This window comes from Caenorhabditis remanei, chromosome X, assembly GCF_010183535.1.
Source record: "Caenorhabditis remanei strain PX506 chromosome X, whole genome shotgun sequence".
In the NCBI taxonomy this organism is placed as follows: Eukaryota; Metazoa; Nematoda; class Chromadorea; order Rhabditida; family Rhabditidae; genus Caenorhabditis; species Caenorhabditis remanei.
In genome coordinates this window covers 4,640,406-4,661,786 of record NC_071333.1, presented here as the reverse complement: position 1 = coordinate 4,661,786, position 21,381 = coordinate 4,640,406, and the positions used below count along the sequence as shown (strand labels likewise).

Sequence of the window (21,381 nt, the reverse complement as noted above, 5' to 3'; positions counted from 1 at the left end):
ATGGTTTTAACATCCATCTCATGAGACTTGATTTGAATGTAGAAATCGAGAAACCAAAAAAGTGCTTTTATTTTAAGTCAATTTCCAGACACAAGACAATAGAGTCATTTTTCAAGTTTAAACTCCTTCATACATCAAAATAGTCTCACGTTAAGATTTAAAAGCCTTCAGATCCCAGATGGCCTTTAGCGCATCAGTCGACACTGTCTTGCTCAATACTTTTTTCTTTTAGAATTAGTCATCACATTGTCACTGTCTGTTTGCTTACTTCAGTTTTTTTCGCCACTATTTCGCAATGAAAATTGTTTTTCCAGAATTTTCTTTCACTACTTCAGATCAATTAATCAAAATTGAGAAATTCGAAACACATAGCACTTTCTGAGTCATTCTAAAAACACGAGTTTCAATGAGGAAGCATTTTAGACAAAAGCCGATTTTGGATTTCAGTGTGAATATTTTATGTGACTGGTTTTCAGAAATTTATTTCACTGCGCACAAAAATCAGTTAAATATTGTACACTTTTTGTGCGGCGATAGATTATTATTCATGTATAAAAACAAATAACTCGAACTGAAAGTATTTTTTTATTCCGTTTTTTCTTTCCGCCTTCTGTCATTTCAAAAATTGCATTCCGCTCAACTTTGGCTCCAAGTATTTTTATAATCTAATTCTCACTTGAACACACATCAGTTGTTCTTTGAATCTCGGATTCTTCTTTTTTGTCTTATAATCCTACATTTCTGTTATTTACAGGTATTTCAACACCCTTTCTCTTCATAACAACGATAATCATGAAACCTCTCATGATACTTTGTTGTTTCTTCCTTCTTGTCCTTCTTCTTCTGCCTGCCCACGTTTCTACTCTCAACGCGTCTCTACTTCAAATCACTGAAGATGTCCGATTCCATGAATCCAATTCTTCCGGATTTATGCATCCTCGTGCTGTGAAGAAAATAAGTGCTGAAAGTGAGGAGCTCGAATTCGATTTTGACTGGAAACGCTGGTTGAACTACGGTAGATCTAAAATTTGTCATATTTCCAAAAATAATGTTTGTTATTTCAGCTTTCCACAACAATGAATCTCTGGTTCTCGAGGTCGTCAATAAGTTCCCAGCTCATGTAACTCTTCGTTCTTGTGACAAACTTCTCTTGGAATCAGTTTCCCCAATCACAAATAGTTCAATTGCACTTGGACCATATTGGGTTCAATACCTCCGTCAGTTGGTTTATGAGGAGAGATGCTCTTGAAACAACAAGTGAGCAAATTAGAAATTAAAATATCAGTCTATCGATAATTTGTTTTAGGCTCATCATAGTGAGTACCCCGGCAGAGCAACCACTCACTTTATTCGAGGCGTCATTCAACTTGACCCGGTTCAAAGGATGTGTAACGACTCAGAACCAGTGAATTCGAGGAAGTGGAAATTCGACAAGATGCTAATCGTGTCGGCTTGTACAACGTTAAGATTGGTGGAATTGTATCCAGAGGTATGTATTCAATAAACATAATTATAAAAGTTTATTATATTCTTTCAGCTCTCACGCAAAACAACACAGAGCAGATGGTGATCAAAATGGGATCTGGAGGACCCATTAGACTTTGTTTGACAAAGTGCAATCTGCTGCTCGAAGAAATCATCACAATCAATGACAATAGAAATTATGAAGTTGATAAGGACTTATTGGTGAAGATGAGAATGCTGGATCAAACTGTCTGCGGTACAGAAACTGTGAACTCGGGGTTAGTTTTAATTATATACTCTGGTAATCAAGATTCTGATTTTCAGACTGAGTATTATGGTGATTTCTGATCACCGTTTGGCCATCACCCTTTCGTTTAATCTCCAACCACGCACCACCACTACTCAACCGCCACCAACAACAACAACCGAGGCCCCTGCTATCATCAACGTGGACGAAACAGGAGTAATCAGATTTTCGGATTGGATTGGAGAAGGAAAGGCTGTGATCGACTTGAGACAAATTCTCGAAAAATGTGAGTCTAATTTTTTTTAAGTTCAATTATGTAAAATAGTTTGCAGCTCCGAACTTCATGCTGATGATGGAAATCGAATCATCGGAACCAATGACCTTCAATCTGGAAAAACAACACAGGGAATTGATTGGCCGGTCGGTTCCTTTCTCATAGGAACGCTTCTTTTTTTCTGGACCCTGGATTCCGCATCTCACTCGTCTCACCGAAGTTGTTGAGGAAGTGCATAAGTGAGTAAAAACGAGAAAATTATTACAAACTTTAAATTTTGAATTGTTTAGCTTCACTCTGAAATTCTCCACTGGTGGAATTAAGGCATCAGGACACTTCCGCTTTTCCAAGTCAGAGAAGATCAAGACTCAAGACGCTGGGAGGATGAACACCAAGGAAATCGTCAACATTCATCAAGATTCAATGCATCCAGTTGTATATTATCTGGCACTCGGAAAGCTTATTGGAGGTGAGTTGTATAACTATATTGGGGAAAACATATCTAGCTCACATTTCAATTTCAGATGCAATCCAAAACCGATCACTCACTCTTCGCTTGAATTCATCGTTGCCAGGAAATGTTGATATCGGATTCGGCAAATGCGAGACGAATTCGATTGAGATTCAATTGAATGCAACGGATTCCCTGGTGATCGACCAAGATTTATTGGAGCATATGGACAGGATGAACAATTTGTTTTGTATTTTGGACCGGAATTTGGGAAGGTTTGTAGAAAAATAAAACTTTGAATATTCAAGTTCATCCATTTTAATTTCAGATTCGATCTGACTGTCTCCTCTCCAACACCCGTCAACGGCACACTTCATTTTGGATTCGATTCCCCCACTGAAAAAGAGTCATTCCCTGTGCTCACTGCAGTTTGCGGTACCATCTTCGGTCTTCTTGTTGTTATTGGGCTTTGTGTTTTTCTCGTTCGACGTCATCAAAATCGTGCTCGAATCGTCCTCAGAAGAAACAAGCCAGCCACAGTATTCGAGAACCGTCTTAGCACCGTCCATTATAATACTCAATTTCAACAGATTGATTTCTCAGTTGCTTTTGGACCAGTTGAAGAATTGGATTATGTTCAATCTGATTCTGGATCGCCATCCGAAACACTGGAAGCCATCAAACTGAAGAAAATGAAAGCGGTCGATCGGGTTCAATACAGAACGGAGAGACTACAAGAAAACAGATTGTCCTCTGGAAACAACACAATTCGTTCGATTCAAGAGAACCGTCCATGCACCTCGGTTTGGGTTAATGCTGATGTTTATGGCAACAATGCAGCAGTATCGGATGTTGTTCCGACAAAAAGGGAGATTGATGGAGAAGAGGTCGAGATCGACGAAACCGAACTATATGTCCACGATGACAGCAGAGTATTTTTTGTATAGTTCCCTTGTCACGTTCTTTTTTTTATCTTTTTTATTCACTTTGTCATTTTTCACCCTCCTACTTTCCTGTCAGCTTTACCAAAATGTATGTTTTTTTAAAATTCTTCCAAGTGGTGCTTTAATGTGATTTCCTTATATTTTTTTTTCCCTGAAAGTATTTTTGATGCGGCATTCCCAGAGCTTGAAATTGTTTTTTCTCTTTCACAAATGAATAATTTTTGGTTAAGGTTTAATAAAAACATCCCATAAATGTATCATTTACTCAAAACATGCAATTATTTAGGAACACAGAGTCCGACGTTATTCTTTCCGTTTGGTCCACACTTCGATCCAGGAACTTTTCCAGATTTCTTATCGATGGGCATAGTCATTCCAAGATTATTACTTAAAGATTAGTGTGAGCAGATAAAGATTAGTGTGAGAAACAATCAAAAAAACTTACTTTCGTCCAAACAAGCACATTCTTCTATAGTTGATTTTGATATTAAGATCTGTTGATTCAATAATGCATTGCTTATCAACACATGCAAGTTTCGTTTGAATTGGGTTGACGTAATCCAAGAAATATGCAGTTCCTTTCTCCCGTTCCTTAACTTGAGCGGTGAAAACTGATGCGTTGGTTTTTTCGAACTTTTTGAACCATTCGATCAAGAAATTATCATAATCTCTTGCGTTTTTCCCTCCGTCAAGGTAGAAGAAACGCCAGTTTTCACCTGGTTTTGTCGGGCACTTAATGGAAGAAGCGATATGCAACAGTTCCTGGCTGTACGTATGAAATTATTAGATTTCAGACTGTAAAACATCTGAAATTCTCACCAACTCCCACATATCAGGCATGGCGTTAGATTTTGCAAAACCTCTACGAAGGTTGTTGAATTTGTCGAGTTCATCGGCAGAAATAGTCGAGAAGACAAAAAAGAACACAAGAAGAAGAAGAGTTTTCATTTTGAGAATGATGATGTTTCTGTTTCAGAGAAGGGTATTTATTTCAAACTGTCTGTGAAAATTGTAGTCGGCAGTTCCCCTCAAAAATGGGGAAAATGGCAATGTTCTCAGAGATTTATTCGTGAAATCAAGGAGTTGTTGGAAGTTGTTTTTAATTGCTTGTCAAATGTTCTATTGAAAAGAGAATGGCAAAATCGAAAAGGTAGATTTTTTGCGTGTTGGATATTGGAACAATAGAATCTGGAACATAGGAAACATTTATTCAAAGAAACATTTGGTGTTTTGAAGTGAGAATAAATTTACCGAGGTTATAACTTTTCAGAAAATGTTCTTAAAAACATTTTTTCCTACTAATGGAATAGTTCTGTGTGTCCGTCCGACGCTTCTCTCCAAATAATCTTTTCCTTTCTGAACTGGTTCAAGAAATGTTTGATGGTATAACCATGACCCTCCGAACTCATCAATTTTCCATACTTTTCAAGACCCGGCCCTAGAAGGATAGACGGCCTGGTTTCATGGCATTTTTTTCAATTTTTCAGAATGTCTTCTAGTTCTGAGTGTTGTCAAAAATTTGACTTTTATGAGAGAAAAATTCAAAATGATTCGAAAATTTTGAAAAAATCAAATTTGAATTTTGATGCGAGTTAAAACTTCAATTACCCGGGACTTGGCAAGCGTGCAATTTTCGGACCACGGAGTACCAGATTATTGTGAGATTACTCTAGCTACTGTAACCGAAAAAATGAAATCGGTTCCAAACAGCTGGAGAACAAAAGTTCTAAAGTTCTCAAAAATCTGCTTTCTAAAACTTTATTATAAAAGGTAAAATCGAAAGAGCATTGATAACTTTACGGAACAAGAAGGAATGCGGCATTGATATGAAGGTAGGTACTGATTATGTCGTAAAAATAAGCTTCCATCCATATTTCCCCAACTGGGCCAGTTTTACTCAAAGACACCAACACGTATAATTGAAAAGATTACATCGGTAAACCTATCGCTACGATCACAGATTGATGAATTACCTTACCCACTAACCGTGTGGCATGCACTGCCTCTTCTCACCAGGATGACCTCTCAAAAAAGATTACATCGGTGAACCCAATAGTTTTGAATTCAGAAAATACACTCAACTGAGTGGTCTCTCAGAATCTCAGCAATTTGTGAAAAACTTCAATGTCAATTCTTTTTTTTTGTTTCAAAAGTTTATTCAAACAAAACACGAGCTCTAGAGCAAGAGCAACAACACAAGTTTTATGATTTCAAAGGAATTTTGTCCAGAACAATAGCTCTATATTCCAAATTATGGATGATTTTAATTGCGAATTTTGGTCCTTCCACTATCATTGCCTTGTTATTCTTCTCATCAACGAAAGGTTGGGAGTTATCAGGAAACCATTGTTCGCTCACGCCAATTATGAGAAAGTACTTGAACGTATCGTTTTGAAAGTAGTGCTGAATGACAATGTAAACATTATGTGATGACATTAGAAGAATAAATTCACATACCTGAATGAGTTGATTTATTTCATGAAAATCCAAGACGGCATTGTCAAAACGAACAAGTGGAATATTCCAAAATGATTCCAGAGACAATTTATTTTCTGGCATTCGACGAAACCAAACCGTGTTTGATTGGACCACTTGAGGAAGAATTAGAACTTGATCAAAATACACTTTCTCAGATTCGACATTATCAAGTCTGATTGTTTTCAACGTTCCTAGAACAGTATATATGTACAGTTTTTCAATAATTAAATTCAACTAACCCGGTTTGAAAAATGGCAAAAAACAGAGTACTTCTTGTTGGTCTCCATTGTAGATGATCCAAAAATTTTCGACCCGAATGGAGTGACCCAGTGATGCCAACATAACTTTCATCAAATTCGTGACGAGATATACCTGTTCACTGGTCACTTCTTCATAACCAGGAGAGTTGCAAACTACTGTAATTCGAGACTTGGGTGAGTTTTTCGTGAACAATGGCTCCTGATTTAAAATCTTAAGTTTTTTTCGTGTTTGTTGACTATTTTGAGATTTGAGACATTCGTGTACAAAAGTTCGAAGTAAAACCTAAGTATTCGGGGTTTTGAACACAGAAAACTGAGGTTTTCAAATTCAGGAAACAGTGTTTAAATTTTTCTTTAAATATTTAGCGTTTTCAGACTTAAGAATCATGACAATGAATTCATTTTACTTCAAACTCACATGACACCTTAAAGTATTTTATCCTGATATTCTTGTTCCGCAGTATCATTTTCAGTTTATCCACGGTATTTTCGATAGTTGTCTCATCTATTACGTTGAATAAACTCAAGAATGTCTCTCGCAAGATGCCATAAAGAAGATTACCCATATCAGAATGAGCTAGTACTCCATCATGAACATCACTGAATTTAATGTAGAACGGATCAGTTGATATTTTCAAACCATAAATATAAATAGGTAGAGTATCAATCCAAATTTTGGTTCGTTTGGAACAAGTCCGTAGTGATAATCTGCAATAATATGTGTCTAATGGAAGTTGATTATTTATAAAATGCTTACCTTGTATCATAATCAATAAAATGGAACAGTTTCTTGGCAGCGACATATGGTAGGTCACACAATAAATGCATTTTGTAGAGAGACAAATCTGTATTCCAAATAATGCAAAACCGATGGTATGCGTTCTGGATGAAGAGAAAAGGTTTTGTCTCACATTGTACTGATCTAAGGGAGATATGTATGCTGTGAGGTCACACTCTCATCAATCTTTGATGTTATCTCATTGCTTATCTCAATTTTTGTTGTTGACGTCGCTCTGGTTAGTCACCCTCCGAGTGAACCTCGATTTCAGGGGGGTCAAAATCCGAAAATCTACACCAACGCGAAATCTATTTTAAAAGATGGCCTGGAATTACATCATGTGGCTTAGAAAAAGTCGAATCCATCAAATATATTATTATACAACCAGACACGTTTCAGCTGACAAGGGAATGACCCTGAGTGTCCCCCGAGTTTGTCAACGATGTTTTCACCAAAGATAGGTCTCACCGAGACTAGAACAACACTATATGTTTTAGGTGCAACAAACTCATTTCCAGCGAATGGCAAACATTTTTTATTTTTTTCAAAATTTTTTGGTCGAGTCACTTTGAGACACTGTAACTTTGTTCATTTTGAAGTTTTTCATAAAATTCAAAGTGTTATAAAAAGCTGAAGGTGTCAGCTACAAAAAAGCCAACAGGAACATTTTACCACAACTTAAACCTGAAAAGATACAAAACAAAACGTAAAAATTGACAGTACTCATGAAATCAGAAAGTGCCCATTTTCGAAAAAAAGGTCTCGGGGGACCATGTCTATTCGATTCCCCGTGTTGAGTGAGGTACACATACATGTACAAATATATGGCTCACCTTTCATTTTGGAGACTTATTTTCAATTTTTCAACTTTCAAGTCGATTTCTACGTATCCCTATACGTTCGAGTTTTCAACTGAAAACGCAAAAACACAGTTCATGGTGGAATGTTGTTGAAACATGCTAAGACACGGTTTTTGAAAACCAATATCATGTTCTGATAACTCTATGATCGCAGATAAAACGAATTCAACTATTAATTTTTTTCGATATTCGTGTAGGGATACGTAGAAATCGACTTGAAAGTTGAAAAATTGAAAATAAGTCTCCAAAATGAAAGGTGAGCCATATATTTGTACATGTATGTGTACCTCACTCAACACGGGGAATCGAATAGACATGGTCCCCCGAGACCTTTTTTTCGAAAATGGGCACTTTCTGATTTCATGAGTACTGTCAATTTTTACGTTTTGTTTTGTATCTTTTCAGGTTTAAGTTTTGGTAAAATGTTCCTGCTAGCTTTTTTGTAGCTGACACCTTCAGCTTTTTATAACACTTTGAATTTTATGAAAAACTTCAAAATGAACAAAGCTACAGTGTCTCAAAGTGACTCGACCAAAAAATTTTGAAAAAAATAAAAAATGTTTGCCATTCGCTGGAAACGAGTTTGTTGCACCTAAAACATATAGTTTTGTTCTAGTCTCGGTGAGACCTATCTTTGGTGAAAACATCGTTGAGGAACTCGGGGGACACTCAGGGTCATTCCCTTGTGAGATAAAAGCTGAGCATATCTTTTTACTATTAGCTTCAACATTTTCTTAGCCACACGAAATAAATCTAGGCCATCCGTTTCAAGATCTCTTGTTTTTTTAACGGATTCTGACTTCGTGCTCAACACTAAAACATTACGATTAAGATTAGCAGTGAGATTACAGCGAAGATTGATCAGTGTGTGACCTCACAACAATTCAGCCATGCACGGGAATTACCCGTCGTGCCCCAATGAAATCTTTCCATATTTTGTACACAAGTAGTGTCTGGCGTAACTTTAAAAAACTCAAAATAATAGCGTCGCTCTCTGAGGTTTCGGGGAGTTACACAATTTTTTTTTGAAAATTTTATAGAGGTTAGATGTCTCCTCTTCGACAATTCCCAAATTTTTGAGTTTTCGTGCTACCTTAATGATTTTGTTTTTAGTCGAAAGGCAATAATACTGACTTCCAAACTTGTCTCAGAGAAAGTGCCAAAAACATAATCTCTTGACATCAGTTGTGTCGAGAAAATTGAAAAAATGAATTTAGCTATAAAATGGGTATTTCTCGGATAACTTTAAATAGGAAACCAAGTTAAGAGTAATTGTGAACACCTAAGTTTCATCATAGTTAAGGGTTGGGGTTAATCGGGATGTCATCGCGGAAAGTTAAAGAGCAATGAATAAAATAGTGAAAAATTATTGATTATGCGCGTTTGTGTGTAATAGTACCGAAAGGCCGTCAAATCCCTGTGTACGTTGGTCACTCCGTGTGCTGAGCGAATGAGAACGTGGTCCGAGCGTTGAATGAGTGTGTATGCATGTGTTCGAGTTAGTTCGATGAGTGGAAATGTTTGTGTAACCCTCTTCCAATCACACACTCTCTCGTGTTTGTCTCACTATTCTTGCCCCTCTTAATTTACTGTTGTATTTCTCACATGGTGGCCGAAATGAGGTTTATTTCTTGGCCACGTCACTTTTTCACCTGAAAACGTTCTCTACGTTTCTTTTTTCCGAAAGTTTTCTGAAAAAACAAAACCTAGAGATTTTTCTGAATCGAATGAGCTATTATACCTCGCATATAATCAATTTCCGACAAAGTTCTCCCAAACGTTTGACAATTTATGTTTTATCCGCTGATTTCGGAAGTGTTTGGAATAAAATATTGATGGATTTCATGTTTTTACTGTTTGTAGCTAGAATGTGGTATCGAGAAAATTAGTTAACTCTGTCATGGCAAATTTCAACTAATTTATTAGCTAGAATGTTTCTTTTTTCAATATTTACCGTCCGTTTTAGTTAAATTTGTTTTGAAAGTACTAATTGAAGTAATCTTATTCATTTTACAGCTACTTGGCGGAATAAACCGGTCAAAAAATTTTTTTACCATATTATCACAATGTCTTTTTTAAAACAGGACATCTCTTGGAATGTTTTGATTCTTTGGATACGTTGTCTTAAACGATTCATTTTCAGAAAATGTATCGTCTGGGAGCTTCCTGTGTAACAGAATTTGTTTTTGAAAAAGTGCTACGGAAGCTTGTCAACGTCTCTAATCAGCAGACAGAACAAATATCAACACAAAATTCGTGTCACTGTAAATTGTATTTTTTGTTTTATCTATTCCCGTTGAAAGATTTCTGTAAACGCATCTTATCTCCGAAATCTTCTTTTGCTTCGAAACTTTACTCACAGAACCAGCTTTTGCACAACCTTGTCAGGAAGCACAGTTCAATTGGTAGTATGGACAAATTTTCCATATATCAGGGTGACGAATCAATTGCGGGATCAATCATGTAGAAAACTTTTTTTGGCGTGTTGATTTAACACGCAAAAATGTAAGGTTTTACATTTTTACAGAACTTCTCCTAGACAAAACACGGGAAAACCATGGGATTACACTCTTTCTGAAATTCAGTCATTTCTTCACCTTGAGTCACAAACCGTGTTGAGAGTATTTTTAATGCGAAACAAAGAGAAGCTGTGTCTTCTACATATGTTGCGATGAAGATGCTGAGTGCTTTGGACGTCGATTTGCTTTCTGAAAACGTTGAGGACGTACCATGAAATATGACTACTATTGAATAGACACAGATAAATACACACCATCACGTTTGGACCATCAATCGCACAAATACCCCATTGTGGGGTCTTCTGCCTTGTTTCTTTGTTGTCTGGTGGCATCCAAAAATTGTAAAACTTGTTTAAAAATAACGAGGTCCACATTTTTTAGACCCGACGTGTGTTTTGATGACTCCTAATCTTTTTGAACACGATAGAGGTATTTGGACTATTATTGCTCTAGTGTAGCTAACATTGAAGCTCTTGTTAAAATTTATAACACTTTTCAAACTCACAAAATATTCGTTTTGCCGTAAGAACCGAAAAAACAGAACAATTCACCCATATCACATTACAGTTCGTTTTTGATAGTAAGTCGCTGATTATCTCAACGTTTAAACACAAAAAGTGTCAAAAATAAACAGGAAAATATAAAAATTTTGCATTTCATCACACTTTCCTCAGAGAACAACGTATTTCAGGATATGACATGATTGGTAACCAATTCGGTGGCAATTTACATACATTTTTAGGACCAGGACGGTTTTTTTGTTTCACGCTACATGCTAGCCATCTTCTGATGATAAAATAACAAACTGGAAGCAACCAAAGCAATGGTTCAGTTTGATAACATCAACTAATTGAAATTTCAGTGATGTCGAAATTGGAACTGAAAAAAAAAACTCTTGAGATCTGGAATAAAAAAATTTCCACATCATTTTCTGCTCACATTCGTGTTCATTCCTTCACTGTTGACGTGTCAATCGGAAAAATACTACTTCTGCTTCAATTGATGCGTAGATTTCCAGAAATTGTTGATCATAATTTGTTCGTGACATGTCAATCAAAACCTTTTGCCACAGTTTTATGACTGCCCAATTTCACAGTTTTAATATTGACGTCGGAGTCATTTGACATGGGTTCTGAATAGATAACGATTTTTACGACTGGAGGAATGGGGGGATACATCTATATTACTTCATTTTGCTACCAGAGAAGAAGAAGTTCAGATTTAGAAGTTGTCATGCAGTTAGGTGGAAAAAGATTAGCACCAATAAGTTCGACAAAGCTAGAAAAAACAAAACAAAACTACAGAAGACGACCAGTCTTTTTCAGTTTTGGTCCAAAAATATATGTATTATGTTATAAAAAAACAATATGAACATTTTGATGGCGTTCTTTTTTTGTCAATAAATTTCCCTATTCTTCTGTCCCGCGACTTTTTGATCTCACAATCGAAATTTTTTTTTAAATTGAGCACAAAACTGATAACGATTCACATTATTGGAGAAATAAAGATGAATCTAATGATTGAATATATTGTTTTTTTTTAAGAAACAGCAGACTGGTTTTTTCAAATCGAATGATTGCTAGTGAAACCTAACAGATGTGTTAAAAAGGAGTACTAACAAAACTTCTAGAAAAGTGAAAACTTTTTCTTGTTTATATGCTAATTCACTATTTATTAGACAACCGTTTTTGATAGTTGCGTCTACTAACTATTGCTGCTTGATAATCCTCTAATAGTCAAAACATCTGTGATCAGTTAAATACACTACTACTACATATACTTCACGTTGAGAAGTTTCAGTCTACAATTTGGTCTGCAATGAGAAGCGATGTAATTGGCTGTTTTCCTTTGAAAACAGCCGGAACCATAAACTTTTCGACCGGTGCTGAAGAAACAACAAGGCGGAAGGCGATAAAAATATAATTTCTTGACATTTTGTGCAAGAAGCAGTCGTTGTTACGTGCAGTTTATACGCAGTTTGGCTCCAGGAAATTCCAAAATGAATGTGATGTATGGAGGGTGATTACAAGTTGAAAGATGAAAAAAGGTCAATGATATAATGTTGTTTAGAAAAAATAACAAGTTGAACTGTATAAGAATGTTACTGATATGAAAGGTATTTTAGACCCAGAAAACGCATTGTCTAGTTCTGATAAGATACAGTGAACTAAAAATTGTGTTGATTTATTATGCTGACAGTTTGAAAACCGTGAAATAGTTTTTTCATATATGTAGGACTAATTCAATGACACCACAATACTGTTCAATTTTCTAACTTGTATTGTATTGAAACAAATTGTCGTCTCGTACTCGAATATGGTCGTAAAACGTTTAGATAGTTCATAGTGACATCTAAAATTCAAATTTTTTTCTTATCTAGGTAATTGAAATTTTAACAGATAGCCATAAAACATTAGAAACTAGCCATAAAACATTTGAAACTAGCCATAAAACATTCGAAACTATGAAAATTTGAGATAGTCGACAGTTGCACATTTAGATTCTCATTAGGTTCACAAACAGGAACTGAACAAAAAAGCTGAGGGTTGCATTTCTTCTATAAACATCAATTCTAACAGAAATTGAGAGAACTGCTACAGGGTAATTGCGTTTTTATAGTATATCAATCAAATGTTTTTTTGAAGAAATTCTCAAGTTTTTTAAATTTTATTTACAAGAATTTCTCCCATGCCATCAGTTTCACAAAATTTCTCTGCTAAATTCTTCCTAAATTCTTTTTTTTCAGAAAAGAAAAAACAACTTATGTGTTAGCCGATTTCTCTTCTCAGCGTGGTTTGTTTAGTGGACTTTGCTCGTATCAGGCATATCTATTTCTTATTATCAGTACTTGTCTAGTTTTCCGACAACGAATCGAATTGGATCCGCCCCTTCAAAATTTGTGATAAAAATTCGGTCGAACAAATCAGATTAGTTCCTCCTAACAAAGTTCTCATGACGTTTGCTGAAATTGTTCTTATTTTCACCGTTCTGGTGACCTGTGGCACTTCTGACCAGATTTCTTTTGAAATTGATATAAACTGTCATCTTGAGAAAACATTTTGTTTTGCTGGCGCAATTTTACTTGAGGAAGAGCTGTAAGTTTTAAAAATGTTTGAGATATTTAAAAATACTCAACTTTTTCAGAAAGGCTGATGAGGAACTACAAAAAATCCCTTTCAGTTGCACCTTAAGAACCATTACCTTATCTTCTCGCATTGAATGCGACCAATCACTCCAGAATGTAAGATAAATGTTTTCAAATTGTATGAAAATATTTCATTTTTCAGAGCGATGTCATATCATTAGTTTCAGTGCACAACTGTACATCCAACGGACAAATTTTGAGGGTATACAAAAACCTTCGTTCGACAACCAAGTATGTTGACAATTTTTCCAAGCAATTTATTCAATAATTATTTACAGATCTCATCTCAATTTGTTGAATAACGGGAAAAAAGTGTATGAATCCAAGAACTCTTCCGAAGGCACCTTCGATGACCTCGTTTTTGAATGAGCTCGTATTTTATCGTGTTTTTTTTTCTTTAAAATCAATAAAGTTTATATCGCAAAAATACGAAATTAGCATATGATAACAACTAAGATCAGTACAATCAGCCGATGTAACTTCTTATCAAGATCAGGTTTTTAATGTAGTTTCAATAAAATATAAGACAATGTTGTACATAATATAGTGTATTTCCCGAAAACGGTAAGCAATATATCAGAAATTCCGACTAGTTCTTATCTGACTTTTAATTCTGCCAACCCACTTTTCTTTATGCATCAACTCGTCTACATATAAGGGTATCAACTCGTCTATAAGGGTCAGACACAGAAATATTTGACGCACCGGACTCCGATAAACTAAAATCTGAAACTGCGGTCGTGGCAGCAAATGTTTGGACACCGAGCGTGTGTATAATTTGTAACAGATGATTTTGTACAAAACGTTGTCCACGACGTAAGGGAAGCTCTAGGTTCGATCCACAGTTCACGCAGAAGCGACCTTTTGGAAACAGTCAATAGCACAAATATGCACTCTCAAAATAGCGAAAAAAAAAGTTTGGTACGGAAAGTAATTTCTTGAAAGCCCAAACAAAGAGACATACTAGAATTAAAAAAGAGGGGTAAACTGAAAATAAATAATAGTCAAAAACCGTTAACTTATAATTATAAATTCACAGTGTGCCACCGGACTCATCTAATGTTTTCTAAATTGTCTCGAAGCGGACAACATGATTTGCAGTTCTTTTGAAACCTGCAAAGCTCAAAAATACTGTATTTGGTATTTTTCAACTACGAGACCATTCCGTGAATTTTCAAATAATTTAGATCCGCTTTTAACACTCTCCGACAGCAGACCGTGAATTTGTGATGAATACTATTTTTCTTCACAGTTTTTTAAAGAAGTTGTATGCAAATATGACTCGTCAAAGGAAAAACAAAGTCAATTAGTCGTTGAATTGAATTTTTAAGAAGAAACGAAATGCGTTCAACACATATAACTTTTATAATTTTTAAAATTTTTATAGACGTTCATTATACATTAGTCAAATAAAATAATGGTGTTTTAAAACTTCATTTGTCGTCCTGATTACCTCGCTCATTCATTTCATTCTTCAGTTTCTTGGCTGGTCTCCCTAATAGATTCTTATCGCCGTTTCTTCCTTTCTACTAGTGTTTTCTTCTCTCACTTCCACATAATTTTTCATTGTGCTTGCACCTCAACAAATAGTCTCTTATCAATTATTGAATACCTCTAACAAGTAAAGTATATTACTCGTTAATTCAGTGATTTTGTTTCGAGTTAGAGTCCGTATCTGAAGTTGAACTATTGTTGGTACTTTTCAGAAATCGACATAACCAGTACACATCTCAAAACGTTTTGTCTTTACCCACACCCAGTTTTAATATACCATCTACTACCAGCATCTATACAAAAGTTAAAGAATTTTTTTTAATCGAAGCTTTTTCTTGTATCAGATTTGCCCTTTTACAGTTTCAATAAGTTTCCTTTATTTTTCGCACAAAATATGCACTACCGATTATTCAGGAAACTTTCATGTGGATTACCACGTATATTTACCGTTATCTTTTTCAAAAGCAAAACTGTGAAATTAATACTAAAATTCTTTCAAAACTTGCAAGAAAGCGAGTCAGCAAACAGTCCATTTTGAATTCCCACCAAAATGACTCGGCTGGCCGAGGTGGTGAATTAGGCCAGCCGCAACGTAAAATTCTCCAGGGTAGAAGTTATTTTTTCGTATTTTTGTTCAATTTCTGATCTATTTCACCTGTTTTCATGTGAAAACTTTGAAGAAATTTATGTTCACATCTTTTCATTTTTATTAGAGTTGAAATTCCAGCTCGAGAATTTACAAAAAATTTGCGAGTTTTGTATTTTCAACTATTACAGGTGATTCTCACTAAATTTTCAGAGGAATTTGCATTTTTTAATTGAATTTCCGCAATTTCAACATACTTTAAGTATTAAGTTTACTAAAAATTGAGATTTCAGATGAGATATTTGCAAAAATTAAACCCTGGTACTCCATGGACGACCAACCTGTTAAAAATCGAGCATTTTCAAGCCAGAAGTTATAGATGATAACAGTTGGAGGCAGATTCATGATATGGAAGCAATCTAGAAAAACAACAAATGCCTCAATGACAATGATGCTCACGATTTTAAAACTATGGCGAGTTTTTATTCCAAACACTTTAAAAATTGATAAAAATCTTTTCGAATCATGTAGATGATGGAAAGTAAAAGATACATCGTCTTAAACTTTATATTGACTAATATTACCAATGTCAGTAACTAAAACTTTGCTAAACATCTTCAGACATTGTCGAAAAGCTCTCATGGATTTTGTAGCGTTTTTTTTTTTACATTCGGCAATGTCTTTTCTGTTGATTCAAAAGTTGTTGGTACTCATCTAGCAATATGAACGCTTTTTTCAACTTTCTGAAACTTTTTAACCCGAAGGTGGTGTTATTAGGTAGTTGAAGTCAATAAATTTTTAGATACATTTAGATATCATAGTTGTCCGGAATCCGGTCTCCGGATTTCGGAAATAAAAAAATCTTATTCCGTACAACTATGACAGATATACATAGATGTGATGTAGAGTAGATGTGTTATTTGCATTTCACATCTAACGGAACCTATATCGAATACACATACAATCATTCCAAAAATAATGAGAAATTTTGCTGAACCTTTTTCCTCCCTATCTTTTTTCTCAATTTGCCTCCTTACGAAACGGCAATACTTATTCTCCGTCCGTTTCCCTCCATCTTTTTTTGCCATACTTACGCTATCTCCGCGTGTCTCCGTATACGTTTCTTTAGAAAGAACAAGTGGCGGTCAGTGAACTACCGATAGAGATAATGCAAAACTGAGAGCAACAGACATTCTCATCACTATCTATTTTTCCTATCTGTGGTTTCTCTTACTCGATCGGTTTATGTGTGTTAGTGTGTACAGCTAGCGGTGACCTCCTCCTGCCAACAATGTGTTGAAGAGAAAATGACCGAGAGAGGAGACGAAAGGGGAACGTACATATCGACTTATACTTTGAACAAGCAAAATATATTTCATTAATTCCCAGTGAATTGGTTTCAAATTTTCCTGAATTTCCCCCGTTTGTTTATAGCGGTTCACATCAAGCTTTTCCAGTCAGGTTGCACACCGTAAGACAGCATTTTATGAAAGATTTCGCATTGAGTTTTGAGCTTTTTCTAGCGGATACAGTGATAGAGAAATTCTAGATAGTATTTTTTTTTCACAATTTTTCGCGATTTTGTCTGCTTTCGTAAACAAACAAATGTTTTTTTCATATTTCTGCTCATTTTGTTTTCCACGCGTGTATGTTTATGAAAGGCATTTGACTGCCTTATCTAGTAAGTAATAGAAAAAATAACACCGTCGTCGTCGGAAACTCTAGCATCAATACCAAAAAAACTCACTAATTTCAAATTTTTAACGTTATTTATTTCAGAACAAAATCCCACTTCATTGAGTGGTATCGGATAGAAACAAAGTCAACACAACAGGAAAAAGGAACACATAAATGCCTTGCGGTTATTTGGGATAAGGAAACTGCAGTGTTTCTATCTGGCAAAAATTGTGTTACAGGATCACGGAGTATGGATAATTATTCCAGATCATTTCAGCAAATGGTTCAGAGATTTGAATACTGAAAAAGTGAATACGGTGGAGTTAATTGATGGCTGCAGAAGACTTCCAGTTGAAATGTTATTTTTGCTTGTATACTTACTTCTTGACATGTTACAGTTCATAGTTCAGAAAGAACTCTTTGAAATATTTCTGAACTCTTGCTTGCTTTTTTAAAAGAAAAAAAAGCAATTATGATAATAGTTGACTTTGCATTCATTTTATTTCAAAAAGAAGAAACAGTCTTAAAAGGGCAGATCATTACTACGAGCACCTCATTACAATTCTTAGAAGTTTTTGAATGGTCAGTAATGATAACTTAACTATCCAAATACTTTTCAGTTATTCTTAGCATCAGGCCCAATCGTCAACTCTCCTCCTATAGACCAAACTTTGGCGGAGAGGAAAACGACAGTTTCGTCATCCTCACTAACCGCGACACACTCCAGAATTCTTTCGTCTCAAGTTGTCATTTCTTATTTTCAGCATATGTTGCCAACACATCGTTTATCTGGCTGGTGGGTACCGATGTTTATCAATATGTTGGTCAGCTGGGCAGATTATCTGAAAACATAACGTAGATTCGGCATTCAAATATTTTAGTCACTAAAAAAACACATTTTTCGCCGTGAGGGCTGAAATTACTGTTACTCACAATCTCCCTCAATTATAATAGTGAAAAAACATACTTCTGAATCATTGATTCAAAATGTCATATGGTTTCTTACTTCACATTGACAAATGTGACGATCTGAAAAATAAAAAAAGTTTTGAAACAGAAAATCGGGCTTTAGCAGCAAAAGAGGCACTCTTCAACATTCAATGAATAATGGTTCTAGAAGCTTTTTGAGCAGTAAATGGAATGCGGAGGTAGAAAAACCCGCCAAAAACAAAGAAAAAACTGGAATATCTAATGTCAGAGAGGAGAAGACAAGCGCGTTTCGTCGACAAAGTTTTTCTGCATGAAACATGCGCCCCTTTTTTTCTCTTGCTCGGCACTCTCGGTTCATACATGTCCCGCTGTAGCAAAAAGTTCCCGACAACCATACAAATACACACGAAACAAGAAAGAAACGAGCGGAAAAAAATAAAGAAATAGAGAAAGGGGGGGGGGGGAAGTTCCTCTAGTTTGCGCTGTCTCAACTGTTCATTTATTCATTTACCTATCAATCACCATCCATTCTGCTCCAAAGAAACATACTTGGAAACTCAAGAAGAAGGTATATGTGACGTGTAAAAAGAAACTAAATAAACAAAAAGATTGCTGTTTATTAGAAGCGAAAAAAACGATTTGAAAGATTTCGCGTATCAAAAGCAACCACATATCTTGATCAATTCTTGAAAGTGTGAATTCCTTAACAATGTAAACAGATCGATCGAAGAGAGAACACAGAAAACCGATGTTAGTTCCCGCAGAGTAATAAAAAAATCATCTACGTATATCTGCTTTTTTGCGTCTTTTTTTCTCATGCCAAGTTTTTTTTGAAAATGGAATCATTCTCTCCCCGTTGGCTTAACGGAATGGCTGACACCTATTTTGGTGGTTTGTCTTTCACGAAACGATTTGATTCTTTTGAAATTCTAGTATTTATTATTTATTGTATTAGTGTGTGAAGTTAACCTAATTTCCGCTTTGTGTGTTCCTAACCCAAAGATTTCAGCATTTTGGCAAGTTGGAAAAACCACTCGCCAACTATAAGCATCTGATGAAAGCTTTATTTGCTGTAAGTTTTATTTTTTGGGTCTTTCCAAAAGCATTTTCCAGTGTATGTGTAGTTTTTTCGCAGAAACTACGACAACAAGTTCCAGAGAGTATCAGAAAACCGGATAAATAATGGAATTTTTAATTTAATTGTTCTAATTTTTATCTAATAAATTATCATAAATTAATTGAATTGTTCAAGCGTTGATTGTTTATTCACAACAGTACATGATAATACCTACCTCTGAAGTTATCAATTGCTTAACTGTTGCAGGTTAATATGTAGAATGCTTTCTCACAGGACATCTCCCACTGACAATAGCCGACTGGAATTCAGTAAAAGTGTTCTATGGAAAATTTTATTCGAAAACTCGATACAGACAGAACAGGCGGTTGAAGAACACAAAACTATAGAAATACGTAAAAACTGAAATATTCAACCCCGGCTGGGAGCCAAAATAAATCTCAAACTGATAAAAACGTCACTGGCTATATAAAACCGACGTCACCGGCAGACAACATCTATTCGATGACGATAGTATTAGATTCAGTGACGACTTGGCTTTTTCTGTAGATATGTCTTTTGAATTTGTACATTGAAATCTCACCCAGTAAATGCTTTCACGTTTGAAAGCTCAATCATTAATACTGTCCAGTTCATAGCATTCACGTGTTTAGCTCAAAAATAAAACGCTACAGACGAAAGTCACCCAACTTTTTTAAGAATCCTAAATTCTGGTCAGTTGCGAAAAGTCACGTCAAGTTTCAAAATGAATTGAGGAAGGATTTTCTCAACCAAATATGTATGTTATGATTTCAACACAGTGTTATAGATTAAGAATATGTTAATTTACCTAATTATTCAACAGTTGAATAATCATTCCGGCTTCCTCATCGTAATCTTCTCAATTGACATTTTGGGGACACTCGAAATACATCAATGAACTGCGGGAAATCAATATTGTTTAACTTTCAAAAAGATATATCTGATTCTAAGACTGTTTCGACCATTTAATGCTTGGACAGTATCAACTACCACTGATTAAAAAAAGAGAAGTCGTTGGTCTCGTCAGCAAGCTGCGACTTCTCTGAGAATAATGTTTTTGATGCTGAACTAAGGTTTGCTAAATATCTAACAAATGATTTTCTATGAATGTTTTTTTCTCTCTAAAAGCTCAATAAAGAACAACTTCTCATTTTAGGTTTCAAATAGAAATACTCACTTTTTAAACTTCAGTGATATCGATTTTCTGAGACTCGGCAGCTTTGACTAGACAGCTATCTCGCCAGTTTTGCGATCCATATAAAGAAAGATACTCAACACAATAGATCCGAAAGTTTTGTTCTCTCCACCATCGCTTGCTTTTCCGGCAAGAGTACGAAGATAGATGCTTTGATTGGGTGTTGGGGAGTCGGCACAGAGATATTACTTTAAAAAATTGCAGCGCCTCTTGTTGTCATCGACAAGCATCACAACGAGCATGTGAAAATCAGCACCAGCGTCTTGATGAACTGCATTCTTGACACCCTCCCTGTGGTTGTTTGGAGAAACTTCTTGTATCGGAACACGCAAGGGATCTCCTAATTGAACAAATTGTCAAGACTACCAGACTCTGCAATGAACTTCTGAATGAGCACTCCAGATTTTCCAGTATTCGGTCCAATAACCATCCAATTAGTAATGTCTAATCCACGATAGACACCGCTTTCCTTGACTCCACGAGACCACTTCGCGTTTCTTCCTTCATACTTCTTACATTTAGTTCATTCAGCGTGCAACGGCTCCGACTTGATAACTCGAGAATCGACGTTGCCAAGATTTTCCGAAAAACAAATTTTCCAGTAGTTGAGGCTCCACGATTTCGTAGCTGTGGAACTCGGTGATCAACTTTCACGTTTTTTCCAAGCGCTGCTGTGGCGACATTCGAGTGTGCTGCGCGATTGTTTTCATCGTACTGGAGCCCTTTCGCATCTCATCTGTCAGACCAGTTGGGTAGCAAGTTTTGGGAACGATGTAGTTGATTTGTAGATGCTCTCTTAGTTGTTTCGACTTTTCTTTAGAGATGATGATTGGCTGGTCATCATCTTGGTGAACATTTAGTTTTTTCAACCCGGTAGTTCACCACTGTTTGAAGAACACACCAGTTTTTGTATGTTTCCCAAGTTGCGCAAAACTCCTGGTTGCTTTGTAACCGGACCTGGAGATGTTCTGAAAAAAAGGGTG

General features: G+C 35.7%; 4 protein-coding genes across 4 annotated transcripts; 2 read left to right on the top strand and 2 right to left on the bottom strand.

The window, feature by feature from the left end:
* Positions 1-792: 792 nt before the first annotated feature.
* On the top strand, positions 793-3,383 carry GCK72_022894 (uncharacterized protein; the record flags this gene model as incomplete). The annotated part of the gene is made up of 9 exons (XM_053735117.1): positions 793-1,015; positions 1,065-1,221; positions 1,401-1,489; positions 1,538-1,742; positions 1,789-1,997; positions 2,044-2,131; positions 2,276-2,454; positions 2,510-2,711; positions 2,765-3,383. The coding sequence occupies 9 exons, from the start codon at positions 793-795 to the stop codon at positions 3,381-3,383; spliced, it is 1,971 nt and encodes a 656-aa protein (XP_053578683.1).
* Positions 3,384-3,658: 275 nt separating this feature from the next.
* On the bottom strand, positions 3,659-4,328 carry GCK72_022893 (uncharacterized protein; the record flags this gene model as incomplete). The annotated part of the gene is made up of 3 exons (XM_053735116.1): positions 3,659-3,767; positions 3,826-4,142; positions 4,200-4,328. The coding sequence occupies 3 exons, from the start codon at positions 4,326-4,328 to the stop codon at positions 3,659-3,661; spliced, it is 555 nt and encodes a 184-aa protein (XP_053578682.1).
* A 1,254-nt stretch (positions 4,329-5,582) lies between these two features.
* GCK72_022892 (uncharacterized protein) lies at positions 5,583-6,946 on the bottom strand (the record flags this gene model as incomplete). The annotated part of the gene is made up of 5 exons (XM_003102827.1): positions 5,583-5,783; positions 5,838-6,049; positions 6,098-6,274; positions 6,537-6,826; positions 6,876-6,946. 5 exons carry the CDS (start codon positions 6,944-6,946, stop codon positions 5,583-5,585), a joined length of 951 nt encoding a protein of 316 aa, XP_003102875.1.
* A 6,281-nt stretch (positions 6,947-13,227) lies between these two features.
* On the top strand, positions 13,228-13,789 carry GCK72_022891 (uncharacterized protein; the record flags this gene model as incomplete). The annotated part of the gene is made up of 4 exons (XM_003102871.2): positions 13,228-13,370; positions 13,420-13,516; positions 13,563-13,651; positions 13,699-13,789. 4 exons carry the CDS (start codon positions 13,228-13,230, stop codon positions 13,787-13,789), a joined length of 420 nt encoding a protein of 139 aa, XP_003102919.2.
* Positions 13,790-21,381: the final 7,592 nt, after the last annotated feature.